This window comes from Odocoileus virginianus, chromosome 8, assembly GCF_023699985.2.
Source record: "Odocoileus virginianus isolate 20LAN1187 ecotype Illinois chromosome 8, Ovbor_1.2, whole genome shotgun sequence".
NCBI lineage: Eukaryota > Metazoa > Chordata > Mammalia > Artiodactyla > Cervidae > Odocoileus > Odocoileus virginianus.
The window spans coordinates 17829405-17852539 of record NC_069681.1 but is presented as its reverse complement, the minus strand read 5'-3'; the positions used below and the strand labels follow the sequence as shown (position 1 = coordinate 17852539).

The 23135-nt window shown below is 38.1% G+C and overlaps 1 protein-coding gene across 8 annotated transcripts in view; it reads left to right on the top strand.

Moving 5' to 3' along the window:
* CAB39L (calcium binding protein 39 like) overlaps nucleotides 1-23135 on the top strand; it is an 88235-nt gene that overhangs the window by 39277 nt on the left and 25823 nt on the right. For all 8 annotated transcript variants that reach the window (XM_020904026.2, XM_020904025.2, XM_020904020.2 and 5 more), the window contains 5 exons: nucleotides 324-464; nucleotides 3588-3752; nucleotides 9323-9441; nucleotides 18597-18765; nucleotides 22365-22424. In XM_020904026.2, the coding sequence (XP_020759685.2) occupies nucleotides 363-464; nucleotides 3588-3752; nucleotides 9323-9441; nucleotides 18597-18765; nucleotides 22365-22424 (615 nt within the window). In that variant the 5' untranslated portion in view covers nucleotides 324-362. The remainder of the gene's footprint in view (nucleotides 1-323; nucleotides 465-3587; nucleotides 3753-9322; nucleotides 9442-18596; nucleotides 18766-22364; nucleotides 22425-23135) is intronic.

Sequence of the window (23135 nt, the reverse complement as noted above, 5' to 3'; positions counted from 1 at the left end):
CTTTAGTCGAAATATCTAGTTTTAAGTATCAGCTTATTCTCTAAGAATACTCCTTTTCCAATTCTTGCATAAATCTTTAATTTCTCTTATAAGAAAGATATTAAACTCTGAGTAAAAACTTTTAGGTAAACCTTTAAAAATGTATTTCTTGAAATATTTTACATTAACTTAAATTTGGCATGTAACTTAAAACTTGTTTTAGTTTGATTGACTTTAATGTTCCATATTACTGAGTTGGTTGTTGAAAACATGACATTTTGGTATAACAATTTAATCATGTTAAGAATTAGAATCATAATTTTTATTTGTTTACTTGTTTTTAGCATTCTATATTACATGAAGAGATTTCTATAAATGAAAAAATGCCTCTGTTTAGTAAATCACACAAAAATCCAGCAGAAATCGTGAAAATTCTGAGAGACAACTTGGCCATTTTGGAAAAGCAAGACAAAAAGACAGATAAGGTATGAGCTAAAACAATAATGTTATTATTAAAATACATGAATAGACCAAAAGCCAATATAAAAGCTTAAAGAAGAATCCTAAACATGTTCTGCAATGCACTCTCAGGGTCTTTGTGAATACATTTAAATTGGTTTCAGGTCTTATGCCACTGATAATTATTGAATCTGTTGTCTTGAACTCTTCATTCATTTTCTAGAGCCTCAGAACAACCTTGGATCCTCTAGACTTAAGGAGTAACAGAATATTACTCAGTCATAAAAAGGAAAGGACATCTTGCCATTTGCAACTTGGATAGACCTAGAGTTTCACTATGCTAAGTGAAATAAGTCAGAGAAAGACAAACACTGTGCAATTTCACTTATATGTGGAATCTAAAAAACAAAACAATATTAAGGAGAAACAGTTATTGTCCGAGGGGAGGTGGGGTTGGTGTTGGGGTTGGGGGAAGGAATTGGTGAGGGAGATTAAGAAGTACAGACTTCCCGTTGCATGGGTATGAAAGAGATGGTGTGGAGAATATAATTAATAACTAAGTAGTGTCTTTGTATGGCCACAGATCGTAACTAGACTTACACATTTTAGAAATGTATAGAAATGTAGAATCACTATGTTGTGTAACAGAAACTGACATAGTGTTATAGGTCAATTATACTTCAAAAACATATGAACAAACAAACTCAGAAAGAGAGATCAGATTTGTGGTTACCAGAGGCAGGGGTGCTGGGAAGAAGGAATTGGATGTAGGCAATCTTCCAGTTGAAAGGTAAGAAAGTACTAGGAATATAAGATGCAGCATGATAAATGTGATTAACACAGCTGTATGTTACATATGGAAGTTGTTAAGAGACTCCTGAGTTCTCATCACAAGGAAAAAATTTTTTTCTCCTCTGTTTCTTTAATTTTGTATCTGTATGCAGTGATGGATAAACTTATGGTGATAATCATTTCATGATGTATGTAAGTCAAATCATGTAGTACACCTGAAACTTATACAGGACTATATGTCAATTATATTTCAGTAAAACTAGAAGGAAAAAGTTCAGAATGAAAAAACATCTAAGGGGTTAAAACAACATCTAAGGGGTTTTACAGTTAAACGTCTACGGGTTATACTGTTAATACTTACACTGTGTATAATGTTATACATGATGGGTAAAAAGTTTGTGTTTAAAGATCATCTGACAGTTTCTACTACAATGCCACCTTTTTTCTCTTTTTGGCCACACCACAGCGCCATGTGGGATCTTAGTTCCCCAACCAGGGATTGAACCTTGCACTGGAAGCATGGGGTGGTAACCACTGGACCGCCAGGAATACCCGGTGCAGCCTCCTTTTAACATTGTTTTAAAGTCCTACTGAGCAGCACTTCCTCAGAGGAAGGCCTTTTTAGTATCTTAGTTATTCCCTCAAAGGGACATTGAATCCTACATATTCAGTTTGTCTATAAAGTGACTGGGGCTTCCCTGGGGTCTCATCGGTAAAGAATCCGCCTGCAATGCAGGAGACACAGGAGATGCGGTTTGATCTCTGGGTGGGGAATCTTCTAGACTGAAAAGAGGGCATTCAGGTGGCTTCTGGGATGCTAAACATGTTCTCTTTGTTGACCTCTGTTTTGGCCACACAAGTGTTTGCTTTATAATTATTCTAAACTCTATATATGTTTAGAGTAATCTTCTATAAGTATATATCACAATTTAAGAAAACTCCTTACATTTAATAAATTAAGGATTTCTTCAGTCATATCATGAAATGTATCTGGAAATTAATTTTTTTAAATAACAACTACTATGAGTTAGTTTTTTATTATTTTGCCTTATTCTCTCTATTTCCTTCTTTAATTATGATTAGACTACAATACTTGAAAGTATTAAAACTATACCTACTTTAAAATATTCAGCAAAGTGTTAACTAATTTGCCTATTCATTTTCCTGACCTGTTTTTAAAAAATTTTTGCTATAATTTTTTAGTATAATTAAGATACTATACAATCTACCATTTTAAAGTGTGCAATTCAGTGGTTATTAGTTTATTCAGAAGGTTGTGTACCCATCACCACTATCTAATTTCAGAATATATTCAGCACCTCATTCTTCCCTCCCCAGGCCCTACTCACTGATACACTTTCTTCCTCTATAGGTTCTCCTATTATTCTTTAAATTAATTAGTTTGGCTGCACTGCATCTTAGTTGCAGCACATGGAGTTTTTAGTTGTAGCATGTGAACTTTTAGTTTCAGCATGTGGGATCTAATTCCCTGACCAGGGATCGAACCTGGGCCCCTGCATTGGGAGGGTGGAGTACTAGTCACTGGACCGCCAGGGAAGTCCCTGTCCTATTTTTCTTTAGAATGTAGTGAGAATTTTTGCTTTTTTTTTTAAGTTTCATAGATAACAAAAAGATAATGGTTATGTGTGAGGGATCAGTGGATTGACAAAAGTTATGGGTTTTGACAATATGTGATTTTTGTACCTATTCCATTTAAAAAATCAGAATCATAGGGATATGTTGAAAATCATTAACAAATGCTTTAAATAAGACTATTTGCTACTAATAAGTCTTCAACATGGATTGAATTTAATTTCCAAGAGTTAAATTTATAATTAATTGGTAGCAAATTTCACTATGAATATGATTTAAAGAAAGATCATTTCAATTATATTAACCAAGTAGAAATACTAAAACCTCTTTTATAAATTAATTTCAGTAATATTAAAAAAAAAACAGTGCCTACTACACGGCTTTTGTTTGTTTGTGACTGTATTGAGTTCTTTAATCATAAATAAGCAGAAAATAGGTAACTGGTGGGAAGCTGCTATATCTCACAGGGGGCCCAGCTGAGTGCTCTGTGACGACCCGGAGGGTGGTGGGGGTTTGGGGTTGGTGGGGTGTTGGCGGATGGAAGGGAGGTTCAGGAGAGAGGGGATATATAGCTGATTCATGGTGATGTACAGAAGAAGCTCACGCAGCACTGTAAAACAGTTATCATTCAATTAATAAAAAATAATAATTATACAGAATTTTAAAAGTAAGTAAATAAGCAGGGCTCAAGAAGTGGCTTTTGTTTGTTTGTAGCTTGAAATTTCTTTTCACTCTTAACTAATAGCATATATTTTGGTCCCTAGGCTTCAGAAGAAGTGTCGAAATCACTGCAAGCAATGAAAGAAATTCTGTGTGGGACAAGTGACAAGGAGCCCCCAGTGGAAGCCGTGGCCCAGCTCTCACAGGAGCTCTACAACACCGGGCTGCTGGTGACGCTCATAGCCGACCTACAGCTGATAGACTTTGAGGTACACCATCTGCCAAACGGTGACAGCTGTGCTTTTCAGTTTTTATACACGTGACTACCAATATTTGACTGTCATTTTGTGTTACTGTTGTTGTTCAGTCAGTAAGCTGTGTCCGACTCTTTACAACCCCATGGACTGCAGCACTCCAGGCCTCCCTGGCCCTCACTTTCTGCTGGAGTTTGCCCAAGTTCATGTCCATGGAGTTGCTGATGCTATCCAACCATCCCATCCTGTTGCCCTCTTTTCCTTTTGCCTTCAGTCTTTCCCAGCATCAGGGTCTTTTCCAATGAGTCAGCTTTTTGCATCACATGGCCAAATTATTACTATTTATATATTATTTAAAATCCCATTTTTCCCACTAAAACTTCTAAAATCACCTTAATCTTTTTTTTAAAAAAAAAGCAAAAGGTATACCATAGTTAAGTTTTATGCAGCTAAGTAGTTAATGGTCAATAATAATCAAAGATAACTTGTTGAGTGCTTACTGAACGTTGTACGGTTTTTAAGCACTCTTCTTGTTTAATTCTTTTCTTTTTAAGTTTTTAAAAAATATTTATTTATTTGGCTTGCCAGGTTTAATTGGGCATGTGGGATCTAGTTCCCTGACCAAGGATCAAACCCTGACCAGGGATTTAACCCAGACCCCCTGCATTGGGAACATGGAGTCTTAGCCACTGACCACCAGGGAAGTCCCTCATTTTATTCTTAAAGAAACCTGTATATGATCAGTACTATATTATTAGCATTGATTTGTAGACGAAGACCCTAAAGTTTAAAGATATTAAGCAATTTCCCCGAAGTCACTCGGTCACTAAGAGCCTAAGCTGAGATTCAAATGTAATACCTCCCAGGCCTGTTTCTTTAATTAAAACATTTATATCAATGATTTAAGAATTTTGTTAAATGCTACTAATATAGGATATTTCTCTCATTTTTGAAAGCAGTTATACCTAATTACCTAAATAATATGTAAAACAATAATCTAGAAACATAAGGGGTGAATATGTATAAGCATTTTATTATCTATGGTATACCTAACTTAGAACAGTGGTTTCTCAATGAAATGTTTGGTTGTAAGACACATTTCACGATGGAAATCTTGGTTTTGATTTGATTGTTGTTTTGTTACTACTATCAGGCTTTAGATACTGTCAGTTAAGTGCTTGGATCTCCATTAGTTCTCAGAGATAGAAGAGAATGGAGATTTCTGAAGTAAATTGCTTTAGTTTTGTCACCAAGGAAGTAAAAGGAAACTCATTACAGTGATAGACCAGGATAAGGTCGGGGCTCTGGGGATGTGTGGAAATACTAGCTCACAGTTCTCTGGATGGCATAGATGGAAGAAGATTTTGGCCAACTCGAGCTGAGGAGGAGGAACGCAGGGCAAGGCTGCTCTGTTTGTTTGACTAGAAGCAACATGACTGAGGGCCCCACAGGGCCCAGATTTCAACTCAGCCTTCCTTTTAGAAACCCCAGTCTTGTCTATGGCCATACCACTCTGAACGCACCCAGTCTTGCCTGATCTCCAAAGCCAAGCAGGATTGGGCCTGGTTAATACTTGGATGGGAGAAACGTGTCTTTTTCTTCCTTCCCTCCCTTATCTGTTTCTCTAACTTTGACATTTTCTGCTCGATTATCTCCTTTCTTACTTTTTCCTCTTGCTTGGCTTGTCATTCTCCCTCCCCATCTTACTCCCTATTTCCCTTTTAAAAACTATTTATAGTTAGTTATTTATTTTGGCTGCACCGGGTCTTAGTTGCAGCATGTGGGATCTAGTTCCCTGACCAGGGATCAAACAAGGGCCCAGTGCATTGGGAGTGTGGAGTTTTAGCCACTAGACCGCCTAGGAAGCCCCTCCCCATTTCCTTTTTTGAACCAGACTTAGTGGAAGGGCTTCCCTGGTGGCTCAGAGGATAAAGCGTCTGCCTGCAATGCAGGAGACCGGGGTTCGGTCCCTGGGTTGGGAAGATCCCCTGGAGAAGGAAATGGCAATCCACTCCAGTATCCTTGCCTGGAAAATGCCATGGACAGAGTAGCCTGGCGGGCTACAGTCCATGGGGTTGCAAAGAGTTGGACACGACTAAGCGACTTCACTTCCTTTCTTAGTGGAATTAAAGTGTAGTTTTATCATTGTGTTTATACACTTTCATGTTTCCTTAATTTAGTTTAAAATGAGGTATTATGGACATTTGTAGGAGCTGTGCATAGTGGAAAAACCCTTGACTTAGATTTAGAATTGTTTATGGAGTCCCTGCTCTGCCATTTGGTAGTTAGCAACATAACCTCTTTGAGACTAATCTTTACCATCTATAAAATAGGAATAATATGAACTTATAGCATTGTTTTTAAATATTAAACTAAGTAAAATATATATACACATATGTGTTATGGAAGAACACTAAATGCATATGCAAATATATAGACGCCAAATAGTATATTTTCATCTTCTCTCCTTCTCAAACTTAAGTTAAATATAATCTGGTTTATTTTCGTTATAACCCTTGATGTTTGTTTCTTTATTATTTTAGTTTTAAATTTGGTTGGTGAGTGACTGTAAATGGGAAACTCCCCTGCTCTTAGAATATGGTGTTATATTTCTATAAATCTCCTATTGTTTTGAGTGTTTCCCTGAAAGCAGCAGTGTATTAAGCTATTATCATCATTAATTTAGCTTGAGTTAATTTATGAGATTAGCCTTATTTGCAGTGGGATGCTGGAAGGACTATGACCAAGGTTGGTTATGTTTTGAAGACTGAGTCAAGGATGAAATATTGTCGGGTCCGGTGACCTTGTGAAGCCTTGAGCAACCACAGACTAGCATAGGTTCAAAGAGCTCGCCAAGAATTGAGGAGATGGGAGTAGACCAAAGAAAAACTTTGTATGTTTCACATCTTTGTGCTGCATTGACTTAGTAACAAAAGAGGAATAGTAAGAAAGTTTACTTTAAAATTATTTGGGAATTAAGTCATTAAATTGCCTAAAAATGGACTTCTACATTATCAAGTAGAATAAAATTTTACTCTCTAAAATCCTTGGGGAAAAATATTTATCTTTCTAAATATTTGAATTTTTCATGTAGCTGAAGATTAAGTTAACTCTTCAAATGGAGAGAGCTAAGTAGATAAGTAGTACTTTTGTGGCTTACTTTACATTTTCTTTATAAAATTCATTGTAGACGTGCCTGTCCTCCAAAATGATGTACTAGATGTAATAATTTTCCCTGGTGACTCAATACTATCATTACAAAGGCCTAATATCATGATAATTGCAGGCAGTTTTTTTTTTTTCCAGCTTTATTGAGGTGTAGTTGACCAGACAGCTCTTGACTTTGTTCATTCAATTGTCACCTAGAACATAGTTATAAATGAATGTGATATTAGTAGGTGAAGCCGTCCTCCTCAATCAAGCGCACAGAAAATAAATACTTATAAGTGCTTTTGGTTGAATGAATGAATGAAAAGCAATTAAAGTTGAAAACAGTTTAGTTTTAAGCATTCCACCAATTACATACAGTATTTTCAGAAAGAATGCACCATTACAAGTATTATTAGATTACTTGCAGAAATGTACTATCCATTTCTATGGACTGGAAGTGTTAAAGATCAGCCCACAGGCAGCAACTTTTCTTCTCACACTTAAAGTATCCACATTAAAAAGTGCGTTTTGCATGCTAAGTCACTGCAATCATGTCTGACTGTGCAACCCCATGGACTGTTGCCCGCCAGGCTCCTCTGTCCATGGGATTCTCCAGGCGAGAATACTGGGGTGAGTTGCCCTGCCCTTCTCTGGGGAATCTTCCCACCCAGGAATCGAACCCGCATCTCTTTGATTGTAAAATCTTTGGTGTATTTTTATAACAGGAAAGGAAAATTATTTCTTCAGGGATGGGCTGCAGCTTTTGCCAGATGGCCAAAAAAGATGAAGCACTGCTTACAGAGAAAAACAGACCTTTTGTTTAGAAGACAACTACATGGGCTTTTTTAATTCACTGTGAAAAGTAAGGTCTCCAGGCAGTGTTTGGAAGGAAAAGACTGAAAGAAAAGAGCTTAGATTCCTTTTTTAGAGCAAAATAACAGAAGTTTGAAAAATGTCCTCTCATTGGCTAACTTTGATAGTAGAAGGAAATAGGAGATAGGAAAAAGGTCTGGAGTAAGGGAGACTGAAGGCTCCAGAATCATGACAGAGGAGGGGGCTTAAGGAAAAAGATAATCAGAAGTGCTGAGGACTCTTTAGTTATAGTGATGTGTAGGATTCAATTGGAAGTTGTTTCTGCAGTGGGCTGTAATTGCCCTTTGTTACCCTTAAACCCTTGATAAAAACACTATGTACTAATAATATGTTGAATGAAGGAGAAGAGCCAGTTTTCTACACTTGAGATAAACCGTATATAAAATAGCTAGTTGAGGAAATACTGGTTGTAGAAGGTAAGACAATGAACAAGGGTTGAGAGGAGCTAGGAGCAGGGGTTTAAAATCCAGAGCTGACAACAGTGATAGTGGCCCAAGGCGTTGGTTTAGACTGAGTAGCAGAGACTACCTCAGCAGTCTGTGTGACAAGCCCACTGCCTTTTTCAGAAATCAGGAGGAAAGCAGTCCAATGGGGTGAGGAAAGTACTGGGAGACCCTGCTGTGCTGTGAATAGGGGCTCATTGGAAGACAGACCTTTGGGTTAAAATTGTTTAAAAAGAAAATCCCATTACTTTATAACCATAAATTTTTGTTTAATCCGTTAAGCCTAAAAGATGCTGACAGAAAAAAAATATTACTTCAGCATATTCTTATGAATTAAAAAAAAAAAAAAGAGTTACGGCTGAGATTGCAAGCTTTCTGCTTTATGGGCTCAGGATCAAACTCAGAGCTATGGTTTTTGAGGTTTGGCCAGTATACAAGACAGTCTTAGACTCTTTGATGTTTTGAAACACAGTGTGATAAGAGACCAAAGGATGGAAATGTGTTGTATGTAAGAGTCCATGCATTCATTTTAAAGGCAGGTGTGCCTTGCAAAAATAGGGTGGATACAGTCAATTGTTCAGGTTGAATTAGAAGGCAGCTCCAAAATGCAGAAAACTTCCTACTGTGATAATTTAATCACTGATGATTATTTCTTGCTATGTTAAAAAAATAAAAGCAAAACAAACATTGTAGAATCAGCTTCTCAATAAGCCAGTTTATGGTCCTAAGTTTTTGAAACTTTCTATCCCCTTAAGATCTTTTTCTGTTCCCCAATCCTAATTAAAAAGTGGTCCTTAACCTTGGGTTTTATTACTGTAAAAATAGAGATCATAAAGCCTTTAGACACAAGCTTTGACTGTACTTCATGCATTTAATGATTTGAAATGCTTACTATGCGTGTAGGGCATTGATTTTATTTGCCTTGACTCTGGTTGTTTATTTATTTTTGTACCCAGCTTTAGACAAATGAAGTCAAAGAATGCACAGGTGGGAAAATATCATATTAAATGGACTGAGTGTGTGTGTGTTTGTATATAAACAGCTTTTGAAATAATGTACATGCCATACAATTCACCCGTTTAAGATATACAACTTAATGGTTGGTTGTTTCTTTAACAGGGAAAAAAGGATGTGACCCAGATATTTAACAACATCCTGAGAAGACAGATAGGCACTCGGATTCCTACCGTGGAGTACATTAGTGCTCATCCTCACATCCTGTTTATGCTCCTCAAAGGGTAGGTGCATGCTTCCCTTTAAAGTAGGTTTGAGTTTGGAAAAGTTGTCAAAAGTAGATAGCGTTAGCATCATTTGAGATATGATCAGTTCCCTTTTGGATTAATATTTGCTATGCTTGAAGTCAGTCCTCCAAATCTATGTCTTTGTGATTGTTCAGGCTGCAACAAAATGCTTTCTAAGTAAAATTCCTTCCACCTACTGCCCCTCTTTCCTCCACTTTCCTGTCTTCTCTACCTATTACATTATAGCTTACACTTCCCAATCTGCCCTCTTTCTGGATGCCCACTTACCCTCTTTGCTTCACTAGTGGCTCAGATGGTAAAGAATCTTCCTGCGAGAGACCCAGCTTCAATCCCCAGGTTGGGACAATCCCCTGGAGAAGGGAATGGCTACCCACTGCAGTATTCTTGTCTGGAGAATTCCATGGACAGAAAAGCCTGGTGGGATACAGTCCCTGGGGTTGCTAAGAGTCAAACACGATTGAGCAGTGAACACTTTCACATTCACACTTTACCCTCTTTACATAAGACTGAATCCCCTCATCACACAAATATACACAGACATGGACGCACACATACAGTATCTTTTCAATGGTTAGCTTCTACTCAGGTGACATGCTTCCATGTGGGGATAGAATAAATATCACTGTACGTATATGGGACCACAGGGCAGTTAAAAACCTAAAGTTGAGTCAGATAATCAAATCCCTGATTATGACTTTTTTATGTTTGCTCGTTTACAAAGGTTTTTTGGGCATTGTGAGGCTACTCTAACTCCTATGATCAGAAATATGGATGTAGCAAGGCTTGGGGACAGCAGCCTTTTGTCTTTTGTCTCCCCTTCTCTGTCTTTCTACTTTACCATTTTGAACTTCACATGCTATTCCATACCTAGTCCATCTCATCTGTTTTCAATTCCCAAGTCCTTGTGTATTTTAAAATATTTAATTGTATCAAAATAATATGTGCCACATAGTTTAAAAACCAGATATAGGGACTTCCTTGGTGATCCGGTGGCTAAGACTCCGCCTTCCCAATGCAGGGGGCCCATATTCAATCCCTGGTCAGGGAACTAGATCCCACATGCCGCAGCTAAGACCTGGTGCAGCCAAATAAATAAGCAGGACATAACAGCAAACAGCAGCTCTTTGCTTCTTCCTTCTCCATTCCTCAGTCCCTTTGACCAAAGACACCCACTTTGAGCTTTTTCATTTGTTCATCTGCTATTTACCTCTATATTATGAATTAGGAGCTTTTACTAAGTTTTGATTTGCCCATTTTAAAACATATCTGTTAAATTTCTCATGGACTAGGTGACAATTCCGTTCTTCCACTGCCACTACTACTCCATTTTCCTTCCCCTCACCCTCCCACTATCCTTTATCACAATTTTTTACTTCATTTAAAAGTCACATTTATATTATTATAGCTATGTAGTGTACTATTACTTTGTTTTTCTGTAGAAAATATTGTTTTTACTGGAGAATTAAGTCTTTAAATTCTGGAAAGGTCAATATACTTATATCATGTATTAGAGTAGTTTAAAATTATAAGAAACCTTAGGCTTTATAACAAATAGACCCCACAATGTACTGGCCCCACTACAAGATAAATGTATTTCTCACATAATAGAGAAGAACAGATGTTCTAGGTCAGCAGGGGTTCCTTCAAAGTGTGCTTCCTAAGATCACTTTGTTGATTGCCAGCTCAGCCCACAGGAAGGCAAAAGTACTTGGGAGAATTTATGAGCCAGGCCTGGAAATGGCCTGTGTTACTCCCACTCACATTCCATTTGAGAGCATTTAGTCACTTGGCCTCCTAATTCTTAAGGGAACCTGAGAAATGTAGTTAGCACCCAGGAAGAAGAGGAGAAAGGATTTCTGCAGACAGCTAACATTCTCTGCCTTAGTGTTTCTTTGAAAATTTATTCCCCTCAATGTTCTCTGTCCTTACTTTCTAGACCTCCTGTAAGTCAAAGCAAAATCTCTGAGATTGATTTATTAACTCTTCTGTTTGTGTTTTTGTCTCACTTGTCAGAAGATGTTCTTAATTGTATCTTCCATTGAAGATAAACTCAACCGAATTTTCCTTTCATCTACCCTATTTTTAATTTATAAGAACTCTTTTTTGTTCTCTGATTATTCCTTTTTTTAGTCTCTTGCACTTATCTCTGTGACCTTGGGCAAGCCTCTGCAGCTTTCCATCAAGTCTCAGTTTCCTTATCTGTAAAGTAAGAGTAAAATTTGTGATATTACCTTTGCACGAAATAATGTTACACTATATGCATTGTCAGACAGATTTGCGTGTCCAGTCAGTCAGGGTTCTGCTATTTACTTGCTAAGACTTTGGGCAAGTTCCCTAACTTCCTTAAGTCTTGATTTCCTCATTGCAATCTGAAGACAATAATAATACCTACTTCACTAGATCATTATGAGTCTTAGTGAGGTAGTTTCTGCAGAGTTTAGCACTGAGCACATGGTACTCTACTTGGTAACTACTAGTCTAAAAAATTATTATTACTATCCCTCTTAAGAGCTGCAGTTCACACTGAGTAAAATTTTGAACAAATATAATTAAGACCATACATAAGTGTCAGAATAATACTGTAAAGGGAAGTGTTCATTTCCACTTCAGGTAGATCTACAAGATTTAATGGGATATGATCCACACACCTGGTCATTGGTGGGAAAGGCTGAAATGATCAATTTGTACCCCCATCTGGAGATTCTAAAATGTTCAGCTAAAGCATTTGACATTATCCTGGAGGAAATGGGAAGCCATTGGATTGTTTTGGGAGAAACAGATCAGATTTGTGTTTCAGCAAGTGAAGACAAATTAATAGTCATTTGAAGTTGGCTTGCAGGACGTCCCTGGTGGTCTAGTGGTTAAATTAATCTCTGGATTAAATTAAATCCAGAGATTAAGTTAACTGCAAGTGCAGGGATCCCTCCATGTTCGATCCCTGGTTCGTAAAGATTCCACAGCCATGAAGCAACTGAGTCCGTGCGGCACAGCTGCTGAGCCCGCGCGCCCTGGAGCCCGAGCTCCACAGCCGGGGAAGCCACTGCAGTGAGAAGCCTGAGCATTGCGGACAGAGAGTAGCCCGTGCCTGCCGCGACTGGAGAACGCCCAGGCACAGCAATGAAGACCCAGTGCAGCCAAAAATAAATAAATTCTTTTAAGTTCCTCTCCTTTAAAAAAAATAAAATGGGGTTAGCTTGTAAATAAGTGATCCCTTGACAATGCTGAAATGTGTTGGAGAGCACGTCAGCTGATGTGGAAGAGAAGTGGTGTGGATGGTTTAAAACGGTATCTTCCAAAAAAAACAAAAACAAAAACAGTATCTTCCGCAGTGAGGTCATTATGTGAAAGGAGACACGCAGCTCCATGAACCGCATTCTCGGAGTGGGAATTATTTGTTTGGAGGAGCTCCTTTCTGTAGTTGCTGTCACTGAGTAGCAGTCAGATGATGGCGACTGCCTTGTATTTATTTTGTGAAAGAGCTGCACCAGATACAAGTGGCTCTGCTAAAGACATGGGTTTAGTGTCTTCTTACCAAGGAAGTTATAAACACATGAAAGTTATTATTGTTGAGCTTTAAGAATTCAGATTAATGAAGAGGAGGGGACTTCGTGGATTTGGTGGTCTAGTGGCAAAGTCTCCACACTCTCGATGCACCAGGTTTGATGCCCGGATTTGATCCCTGGTCAGGGAATTAGATCCCACATGTTGCAACTAAGGAGTCCATGCGTGCGTGTGCATGCTAAGTCCTTCTGTCGTGTCCTGACTCTTTGCGACCCCATGGACTGTATGCCCTCCAGGCTCCTCTGTCCATGGGATTCTCCTGATCCTGCATGTTGCAACAAAGATTAAGGATCCCACATGCCACAACTAAGACCCAGCACAGCCAAATAACTAAAAAATTTATTATTTTTAAAACTTCAAACATTTTAGAAATCTATAACATAGAAAGGGAGTGTGTACCCTATTCCCTCCCAAAGAAACAATTACCAACAATTTGGTGATGAGTTCTCAAGTTTTTGTCTCTATTATAATGATTCTTCCTTTATTTTGTAACCCAAACTTTAAACTCATTCCTTCACATCCTGCTTTATAGATACCATTTATAGAGTGTTTGCTATGTGCCAGGTATTACATTCAGTGTCTTTACTTATGCTGTTTCATTTAATCCTTCTATCAATACCCTGAGGACTAGGTATTATCCTCACCAATTTACAGATGAGGAAATTGAAACTTAGAGTAAGGCTATTGCTCAAGGTTATATATGCAGCTGAGTGACAGCCAATTTTTCAGTCCAGATCTGATTCTAAGTTCCGTCTTAACCATTAATACATCCTTAAAAAGACTTGAAGCCCTTCATATAGGAAGGGAGAGGGAATTATAGAAGACCCTGGGGACACAGTAGACAAAAAGAAGCCTTAAATGGAACCACTGCGTCTGAATCAACTTTCCCCATTACCATTTTCTAGGTTAGCTTGAAATGCTGGAAGTTTAGCTAGCCATTTGGTAAAGGTCAGCATTTTTACTGAATTATCTCTTGTAAAGTTGCTTGAAAACTTAGAACATAACTTGACTGGTGCACTCATAAAACAAACAATGATGTTATATAGGGATATGGTAGTAACATGCTATATTGGACCTAAGTTTAACCATAAAGAATGTAAGACAGAAAGAAGTTGATTCTTTTCTATCAAGGAGAATCATTTGGATATGGGATACAAAACTTGGCAAAAGGATTTGGAGCCCAAAGTTTATGAAAAGATTATTTAAAAGGACTTTCTCACTTTAGACGAGAAAGTGTCTTGGCCCATGTAAATGACATTCCAGGATACTGAGAGAATTTGAGAATGAGGTTGCTAAACTGCTCTCAGTGATCCATAAAGAACCACTGCCAGTGGAAGATCTTCCAAGTCCAATATTAAAATAATAACTTTCTCCTAATAGTCTTACTTTTAAAAATTTTATTGCAAAACTTTTTTCAACCATATACAAAAGACAGAACAAAGAAATCCCATGTCCCAACCTTCATAACCATTGGTATTTTGCTGTGTTTATTTTATCTTCCCAACACCCCTCCCTTATTTATTTATTTTTTTTGTAGTATCATTATGAACTACTGGACTTAGTGTGTTTTCATACATCTTATATAATTGTACTTTTAATCAAGCATCAACTTTTTAAAGTTCATCTATATAAGATGTATAGAAAAACACTAGGAAAAGTTTTATAAATTATCTTTCAGCAAGCACTTGGCCTCCTCAATATAATCAAGAAGTTTTGCTTCTAATCTAGAAACGTGCTTACTTTAAAAATAGCAAGCTAACACTGTCCATTGAAAAGGCCTAGAAGCAGTAATGACCCAATGTTAATGAGTATCCCTAGCATTCAGATTGTAGTTTCTAATAACCATTTCTAACTAAAAGGAGCCAGAGTCCTTTGTAGAAATGGCTAATTCCAGGTCTGTGTTAGGAAATGTACTGGATGGCCAGAAAGCAAGGAAATGTTCACAAACTAATGGGAGTGATATCAAAAGGACATGGGTCATCTTGAAAAGGCTACTTTTGTTTTGATGCTTTTCCTAGTGCTCTCTGCCCTTGTTTCTTCTATCAAGAGCGACAAAAGTCATTTTTCTCCTTACATAATATAATCTGCATTCTTAAACTGAGATATTCTTGCACAGGATCTTTCTTCAAATCATTTTATGTGTAATATTTATTGTAGCTCACCACCAGATGAGATAAGTGCTCTTCTACTTTGGCTTTTATTAAATTTTAAACAGATCTTCTGTGCTATTATTTGAGTAAGCATGCATATAAAATAGTGTGCCTTCTCCACACTCACACAGTTAACTATACAGTCCAGACTTCCCATGTGGTTTCCCAGATAGCTCAGTGGTAAAGAACCTGCCTGCCAATGCAGGAGATGCAGGAGACTCGAGTTCAATCCCTGGGGTCAGGAAGATCCCCTGGAGTAGGAAATGGCACCCGATTCCAGTATTCTTACCTGGAAAATTCCATGGAGAGAGGAGCCTCGTGGGCTACCATCCATGGGGTTGCAAAGAATTGGATATGTCTGAGTGACTGAGCGTGCATGTGTGCATTTGATCTAAACAGCAAATCAGAAGGAAAATATGGTTCAGTTCTATAAAATAATGATTTACATTCATTGGAATAACTTTTATCAGCAACTTGCCACTAAGTTAGTTGTTGTGGAGAACATAGTGGTTTGTCATGGTCCTTGTCCTTGAGACCCTTATCCACAAGTAGAATAAAATAGATGAGGTAAATATTGATTCTTTACCAAACCTAAGGATATTAATGTTCTTGGGATTTGAAACTTAAGGTGCTTAACTCATGGAGCACTTCTTTATATAGCAAGCAATAAACTATCAAAAGTCAGTATCCTGGAGGATAGTTAGGTTGAAACATGTGAATTACAAGTTCCTTAAAGGGTACTGAGGAAAATTAGGAATTTCTTTATATATCCCAATATACTCCTAACTTTAAGAAGTTGTCAGTTCAGAGGAATGACCGTTCCACTCTTGGGCACAAACTACTAGAATGGAATGACCAATGTTCTGACCCAGAGTAGCATTTTTAAAAATACTCTCTTGGTTTTCAAGAATAAATAGTCTGTGCATCACAGATGGTTCCAATAAACTTCACCTAATGAAACAAAAAAAAAAAGGAACTATACACGAAAGTTGTGAGTAGAAACTTTTTTTTTAATAGTTTCCGTTTGACGAATTAAGAAATGAGAATGGCTAGAGATCATACAGTTTTTTCTATAAGCCAAAGTTTGTGTCTCATTAGAGAACCCTAGTATTAAGTTTAATCACAGTTTGAAGTTTACTAAATTCTTTATACACCTTTGTGAAAGACATTATACTAAGCACTCTTTGGAGACTAGGCTAAGGATAGAGGCAGGTACCAGTAAATAAGACACAGATACCACATGGAGATTCATAAAGAGGAGGAGAGAAAGTAATAGGATGAGTAAAGTGTATCCTGAGCAATTAAGCTGTTTGTGAGAAGGTAAAGAAAACAAATGAATAACAATTTATTGCAATGGGCCATACTGAAGAATGAGAAATGTGTTAAAGTGGAATTACAGACAAGCTATTGGAGGAGTCTGAAGGAGGGGAGGGTGACTCTGAATGGTAGGTGATTGGAAACACTTCAAGGAGGAGGTGGCATTTGAACTAAGTTCTGAAAAATGAGAGAGAATCTTAGAGGTGAAAAATTATGGAGCAGGGCATTCTAGGTTGAGAGAAGGCCTTACCTCAAAGAATTAAAGAAGGTGATGCGAGATGAAATTGAAAGGTTAAGTTTAAAAAAAAAAAGGTTAAGTTTAAAGCAAAATTATGAATGTCCATAAATATCTTACTAATAAGTCTGGATTTTAATTGTGTGCCCCTTATTGTTTTTAGAGAAAACAGTCTTCTTTTTTTTTTAATCATTTCTTCAGTGCTCTATTAGTAAATGACTGTTCTTCTCCTTCACATTTCAGAAAATGTACCCCTCTTTATGACATCTTTAATAAAACCTAACTTATAACTCTTCCATGCATGCCAATAGGCTGATTTTCAAATTCTTCTGATAAGAGAAATTGCTAATACTATAAACTGGCATTTTTTAATATTCTGCAAAGAATTGTACCTATCTGAATATATTAGCATTTAATGTTAACATGAGTTTTTCAGGGATTATTCAGATGATATTTGTGAATATTATTCCACATAAAAATGGAACAAAATGAATAAATACCACCCTGGTTTAGTGACTTCTCTCAGATACCTTTCTTTGCTGTTTTCCGTACTATAATTATAAATGTGAAGTTGCCAAGTAGCCTGTTTCCTAAATTGTGGGAAAGAGATTTTATTCTCGAATCTGAAGTTCATGTAAATATTCTTTTGTTATTCTTGAATCCTCAATTCCCCTCAGCCCAAATTTATTCCTCAACCTACCCCAACCTCTAAAGCTCTGCTGACTCTTCCTCTGAACAACGTCCAGGGCCTGCCCACAGTCCTCCGTTCTACTAGCACCGCCCAAGCCAAGCCGCCGTCGTCTCTGGCGGGGCTGCTCTTCCTCCGCACTAGCTAGCCTCCCTGATTGCCCTTTAGCTCAGCAGCCCATTCTTTCCTGTTTTACAGAAGCCTCCACAGGGAGCCAGAGTGATCATTTTTAAGGTTTCTGATCAGCCGTGTTAATTGCTTACATTAAACTCTCCAAAGGCTTCCTACCACACTTACCTTGGCTTTCAGAGCTGCTGGTTCTTTCCTTGGACCCTTTGCACTTTTAGTTCCTTTTCCTGGAATGCTTTTCTCCTTCCAGGACCACTTAGTCTAAAGTAAAACAAATTAAGGACTCACACCCTCTAGCGTACCTATTTTTTTTTCTTCAGTTTCATAGCCCTGAAGTATATGAAATTATCTGGTCATTGTTTATAGTCCACTTCCTCTCCCACCAGACGCATTTTCACTAAATTGTGAATGCTAGGAAGCAGTGACCTTGTCTGCTGACTGTTGTATCCCCAACAAAAGATACTGTTGTATCTTTTCTAATCCTTTCCAAGATTTCTTTTTTTTTTCCCCAAGATTTCTTTAAGTGTGTCGAACTGTCAACATTTGATATCGCTTCAGATGCCTTTGCTATTTTTAAGGTATCCTCAGCTATTTTAAGGTATCCCCAGCATCTGAAATCCCACTCCAGTACTCTTGCCTGGAAAATCCCATGGATGGAGGAGCCTGGTAGTCTGTGGTCCATGGGATCCATGGGGTCACTAAGAGTCGGACACGACTGAGCAACTTCATTTTCACTTTTCACTTTCATGCACTGGAGGAGGAACTGGCAACCCACTCCAGTGTTTTGCCTGGAGAATCCCAGGGACGGAGGAGCCTGGTGGGCTGCCGTCTATGGGGTCACACAGAGTCGGAGACGACTGAAGTGACTTAGCAGCAGCACTGCAGCATCTGAAATAGTGCCAGGCACATTGTAGGTATTTAGTGGGTATTCAGTGAGTGGTGTTTGAATGAACTGTGACAAATGGTACCTTACCTGTGCTTCCATTAACAGCAGTATTGAAATGGTTATTTTGATACATAGTTCTCTCTTTCTCTCTTATTTGTGCTTTAGCTATGAAGTCCCACAGATCGCCTTACGTTGTGGTATTATGCTGAGAGAATGTATTCGACATGAACCACTTGCCAAAATCATCCTCTTTTCTAATCAATTCCAAGATTTCTTTAAGTATGTCGAACTGTCAACATTTGATATTGCTTCAGATGCCTTTGCTACCTTTAAGGTAATTCCCTGCCCCTCCACCCCCACCCCACCCCCAGCCAGAATCAGCAGGGTTATTTAGTTTCAGTACTTAAGTCACTTGGCTCTAAGAGGCAGTTTGATTTTACAAAGCAGAAAATTGTATTTCTTAGACCGGAGCATAGCCAACCATGTATGATGTGGATCATAAGAGAGTTCAGTAAACAGAACACAATCTACTAGACCTGTCTGTCACATTGTAGAAAGGGCAACTCAGCCTGCTTGTCATGGGGCTTCCCTGGCGGGCTAGTGATGAACAACCCACCTTGCAGTGCTGGGGGCTCTGGTTCAACCTCTGGTTGGGGACGATCCCACATGACATGAGGCAGCTGGGCACATAAAAAGTCTCACCTGGCCAAACAACAGTTGTACAGTGGCTACAGGTGAAGCCCCCAAGAGTGTATCCTAGAACACATGATAGGAGGGGCCTTGGTGCGTCAAATATGAAGGACATTTAACACAAAGGACCATTCTATTTCTTTCTAGCAAATATCTGTGCCGAAGCAATTAAGAAGGTGTTCTCTATTAGTAAATACTGTAGTGCCGTTTTCCCCCCCTTTTCTATTTGATGACCCTTTGCCATCATGGAAACAAGTTAGTTCCTTATTTGAAAAACCATAGATAAGACTTCACAAATAGCGGTATACCTACAGCAGCTTAATGAAGGGGAAAAGAGCAAATTCAATTCAGCATTTATTTCTGAAAATTTCCCCAAAGATTTTTCAACATTTAATAGAATAAAAAAATGTGATAATAATGTCTTGACATCATGTGATCAACCCAATTTAATTTTCAACACAATATTGAAGCACAAAGATAAATTAGGACTGTTTGTACTTGAGCATATTTTTTGTTGAACTTAAGTCCCCAAGAATCTAAATAACCTTAAAAAAACTTTCCTAGTATGCTACTGATATTAAAAATGCCAATTTTCTACATCAAAATTCTGTGGTCAATAGAATGTGATGAATGCAAGTCGCTTTTTAAAAATCAATTTATTTATTTTTGGCTCCTGTGTCTTCATTGCTGTTTGTGCAGGCTTTCTGTAGTTGCAGCTAGTGGGGGCTACTCTTCCTTGTGGTATGAGGGCTTCTCACTGGAGTGGCTTCTCTTGTTGAGGAGCACAGTTTCTAGAGCACAGGCTCAGTAGTTGTGGCACACAGGCTTAGTTACTCCGAGGCATGTGGGATCTTCCTAGACCAGGGATCGAACTCATGTCCCCTGCATTGGCAGGCAGATTCTTATCCACTAGGCCACTAAGTCCCACTTTTTTTTTTAAGTAACTGCTTTCAAAGGGACTTGTTTGCTTGACTGGTTGGCTGGTTTGGGCTTTTGTTTTTAACTTCTTAGGTTTAGCCTTTTTTTTTTTTTTGACCTGTAGGATGACTGTTGTTCAGTTTAATTATTGATGTTTTAACATTATTGGATTATATTTTTTCATGGTATTGTCTGCAAATTTCCCATTCCCCAAGAAGATTCCTTACAACCACAGCCTCTTCCATGCCCCACCCCCCTAAGAACTGACATGCTGAAAAGTGGTTTCAATTCCATCTCTGTCTGCACCTGATTTGCTGTACATCCTTGAGCAAGTTAGCTAACCCTTGGGCCTCATTTTCTTCATCTGTGAGATGAGGAACATAATCCCCATCTTTGCAGAGTTGTGCAGATTAGAAAGCACACTCTCCAGCACTAGGTAAACCCTCTGTCAGTGCAGCTGCTGCTAGCTGCTGTGGTCTTGGGTTCCTGCCATGGAATGTGTGTCTCTGTCATTTCACCCCAAATTCTTCCAGGCTGTGCAGAATTCACTAAAATACCGATATCAATAATCCTTAGAGGGTTTTCCCATTTTAAAATCCCAGTTCCAGAACTGTACTGTTACGTTCTCCTGGGGAAATAAGCACCTGTCTCCATTGATAGGTCCATTGGTCAAACAGGTTGTGATGATAAGTAATAGGAAATGAAGTTAATAGCCAGTTTCATTATTTGGGGGCTTGAAATTTTTAGTGCAAACTGATGAGGACCTACCGTATATCACAGGGAACTCTACTCAATACTCGGTAATGACCTATGTGGGAAAAGAATCAGAGAGTGGATATATGCGTACATGTGTAACTGATTCACTTTGCTATAGAGCAGAGACACAACATTGTAAATCAATTATATGCCAATAAAAATTTTAAAAAAGAAAACAGAAAACGGTAGTGCAAAGTACTTTAAATATTTAATCTTTTATTGAAATAAAAATAAGTGAGTTTTACAACCCAGAACTCAGTGGCAGCCTGGAGGGGTGGGGTGGGATGGGAAAACAGGAGAGAGGGGACATATGTATACCTGTGACTGATTCATAATGATATATGGCAGAAACCAGCACAATATTGTAAACCCATTATCCTCCAATTAAAAAAATTCTTTTAAAAAAAAGTGAGTTTTACCATTGCGGCTGCCTTCGTTTTCTCTGTGAGGTTATGTTGTGTATCTTGTATATACTTTTAATTAAATTAGAAGTTTTAATTAAATATGTATTAAAGCATAAGGATTTATTTTGGAAAACTTGAAAATTCATGTTGTTTTTAATTAAATTCTGCATAGTACTAGGCAAGGCATTTAGCCTTTAAGCGTATTAAGAGGATTAGCTGGGGTTTGTTTTCTTTTGACACCAAGGTGACTTAAGGTTATAATTTAGGTGTGAATTTTTAATCAAATGTTCTTTTATGCTTTTGTTCAGTTTCCTGGGAGTTATGTCTATAATTAGATCAGGCTACTTGTCCTCAACTTTGAAAGGGTGCATTGTGCTACTTAGTAACTGCATGACACTTCACAGCCCACTAAGCCAAGGCAGGGCCAGTACAATGCTGAGATAAATGTCATTCTTGTGGGACTTCCCTGGTGGTCCAGTGGCTGAGCCTCCACGCTCCCAGTGCAGGGCCCAGATTCCATCCCCGGTCAGGGAAATAGATCCCACATGCCATAACTAAGAGTTTGAATGCTGCAACTAGAGACCCCACATGCCGCAACTAAGACCCAGTGCAGCCAAATAAATAAGTAAAATAAATATAGTTTTTTAAATGTCATTCTTGTGCTTCTGAGAATCCTAGGCACCTGCATTTCAAAAGTGATTAAGCAGAAAACTAAAGGTCAGTCATTGAAAATCTGTTACCTTGTGAGATATGGTTTTAGTCCGTTCAGAGTTTTTTGTTTTTAATAGTTATTAATGACATTTTTAAAAGATCATCATAAGCTTTATTTGAATATTTATTGTATCATATTTACAATGTAGAGTTATGGGCTTGAAGAAATATAATGTAAGCTTGTCTCTTTGGTGACATTTGTTTCGCTAGTTAAATTATTTCTATAATCTAACAATGACACGCATTTAAAGCACTCTTTGTTGTTTTTAGTGTGAAACAAATTGTATTTCACATCTTAAATGAAGAAATGGAAATAATTCTGGAATGTAAATGAAAATATTCTGAAATTGTTATTCTTCAAATTAATTGACTTAGAAAGTCTTAGAAGAAAAGGACAGATTTGTAAAATTTATTACCTATAATAATTTTGTTTCATTGACTGTTCTTTTTCTAGGATTTACTGACCAGACATAAAGTGTTGGTAGCAGACTTCTTAGAACAAAATTATGACACTGTAAGTAGAGGTCATTGTTAAGTCTTTATCTCATTCTCCCTCTCTCTCTCTCCTTCTTAGATCTCTTAGCACTTCTGTTTATGAGAGAAGTTGAAACCAACCATCCACCTGCTTGGTTTATTACCCAGAAGTCAGATCATTGAGGAACTATGAAAAATAGAGGATAGCAGGAGATCAGGGTGTCCTTGTTTTTCTTCTCTCTTCCTGTTGTGCTCTGTAGCTCCAGGAAATAACTAGCACCAGCTCACTTTGACCTTGACTTAAGAGCATCCGTGTCGCCCTTAAAGAGGCAGTGTATATGTATGTCGTGTCCGACTCTGTGCGACCCCATGGGCTGTAGACCACCAGGCTCCTCTCTCCATGGGAGTCTCCAGGCAGTAATACTGGAGGGGGTTGTCATTTCCTTCTCCAGGGGATCTTCCCATCCAGGGCTCGAACCCATGTCTCTTACGTCTCCTGCATTGTCAGGCGGGTTCTTTACCACTTGTGCCACCTGGGAAAACCCAGAATACTGGAGTGGGTTGCCATTCACTTCTCCAGAGGAATCTTCCTGACCCAAGGATTGAACCCAGGTCTCCTGCATTGAACCAGATACTTTACCATCAAAGCCATATAAGGTACCCCACCCTTAATAAAATGAATCGTTTTACATGGTTGATAACTAGTTTCACTGACTAGTAGAAATACCAAAATATACATCTGTCTTCCAGC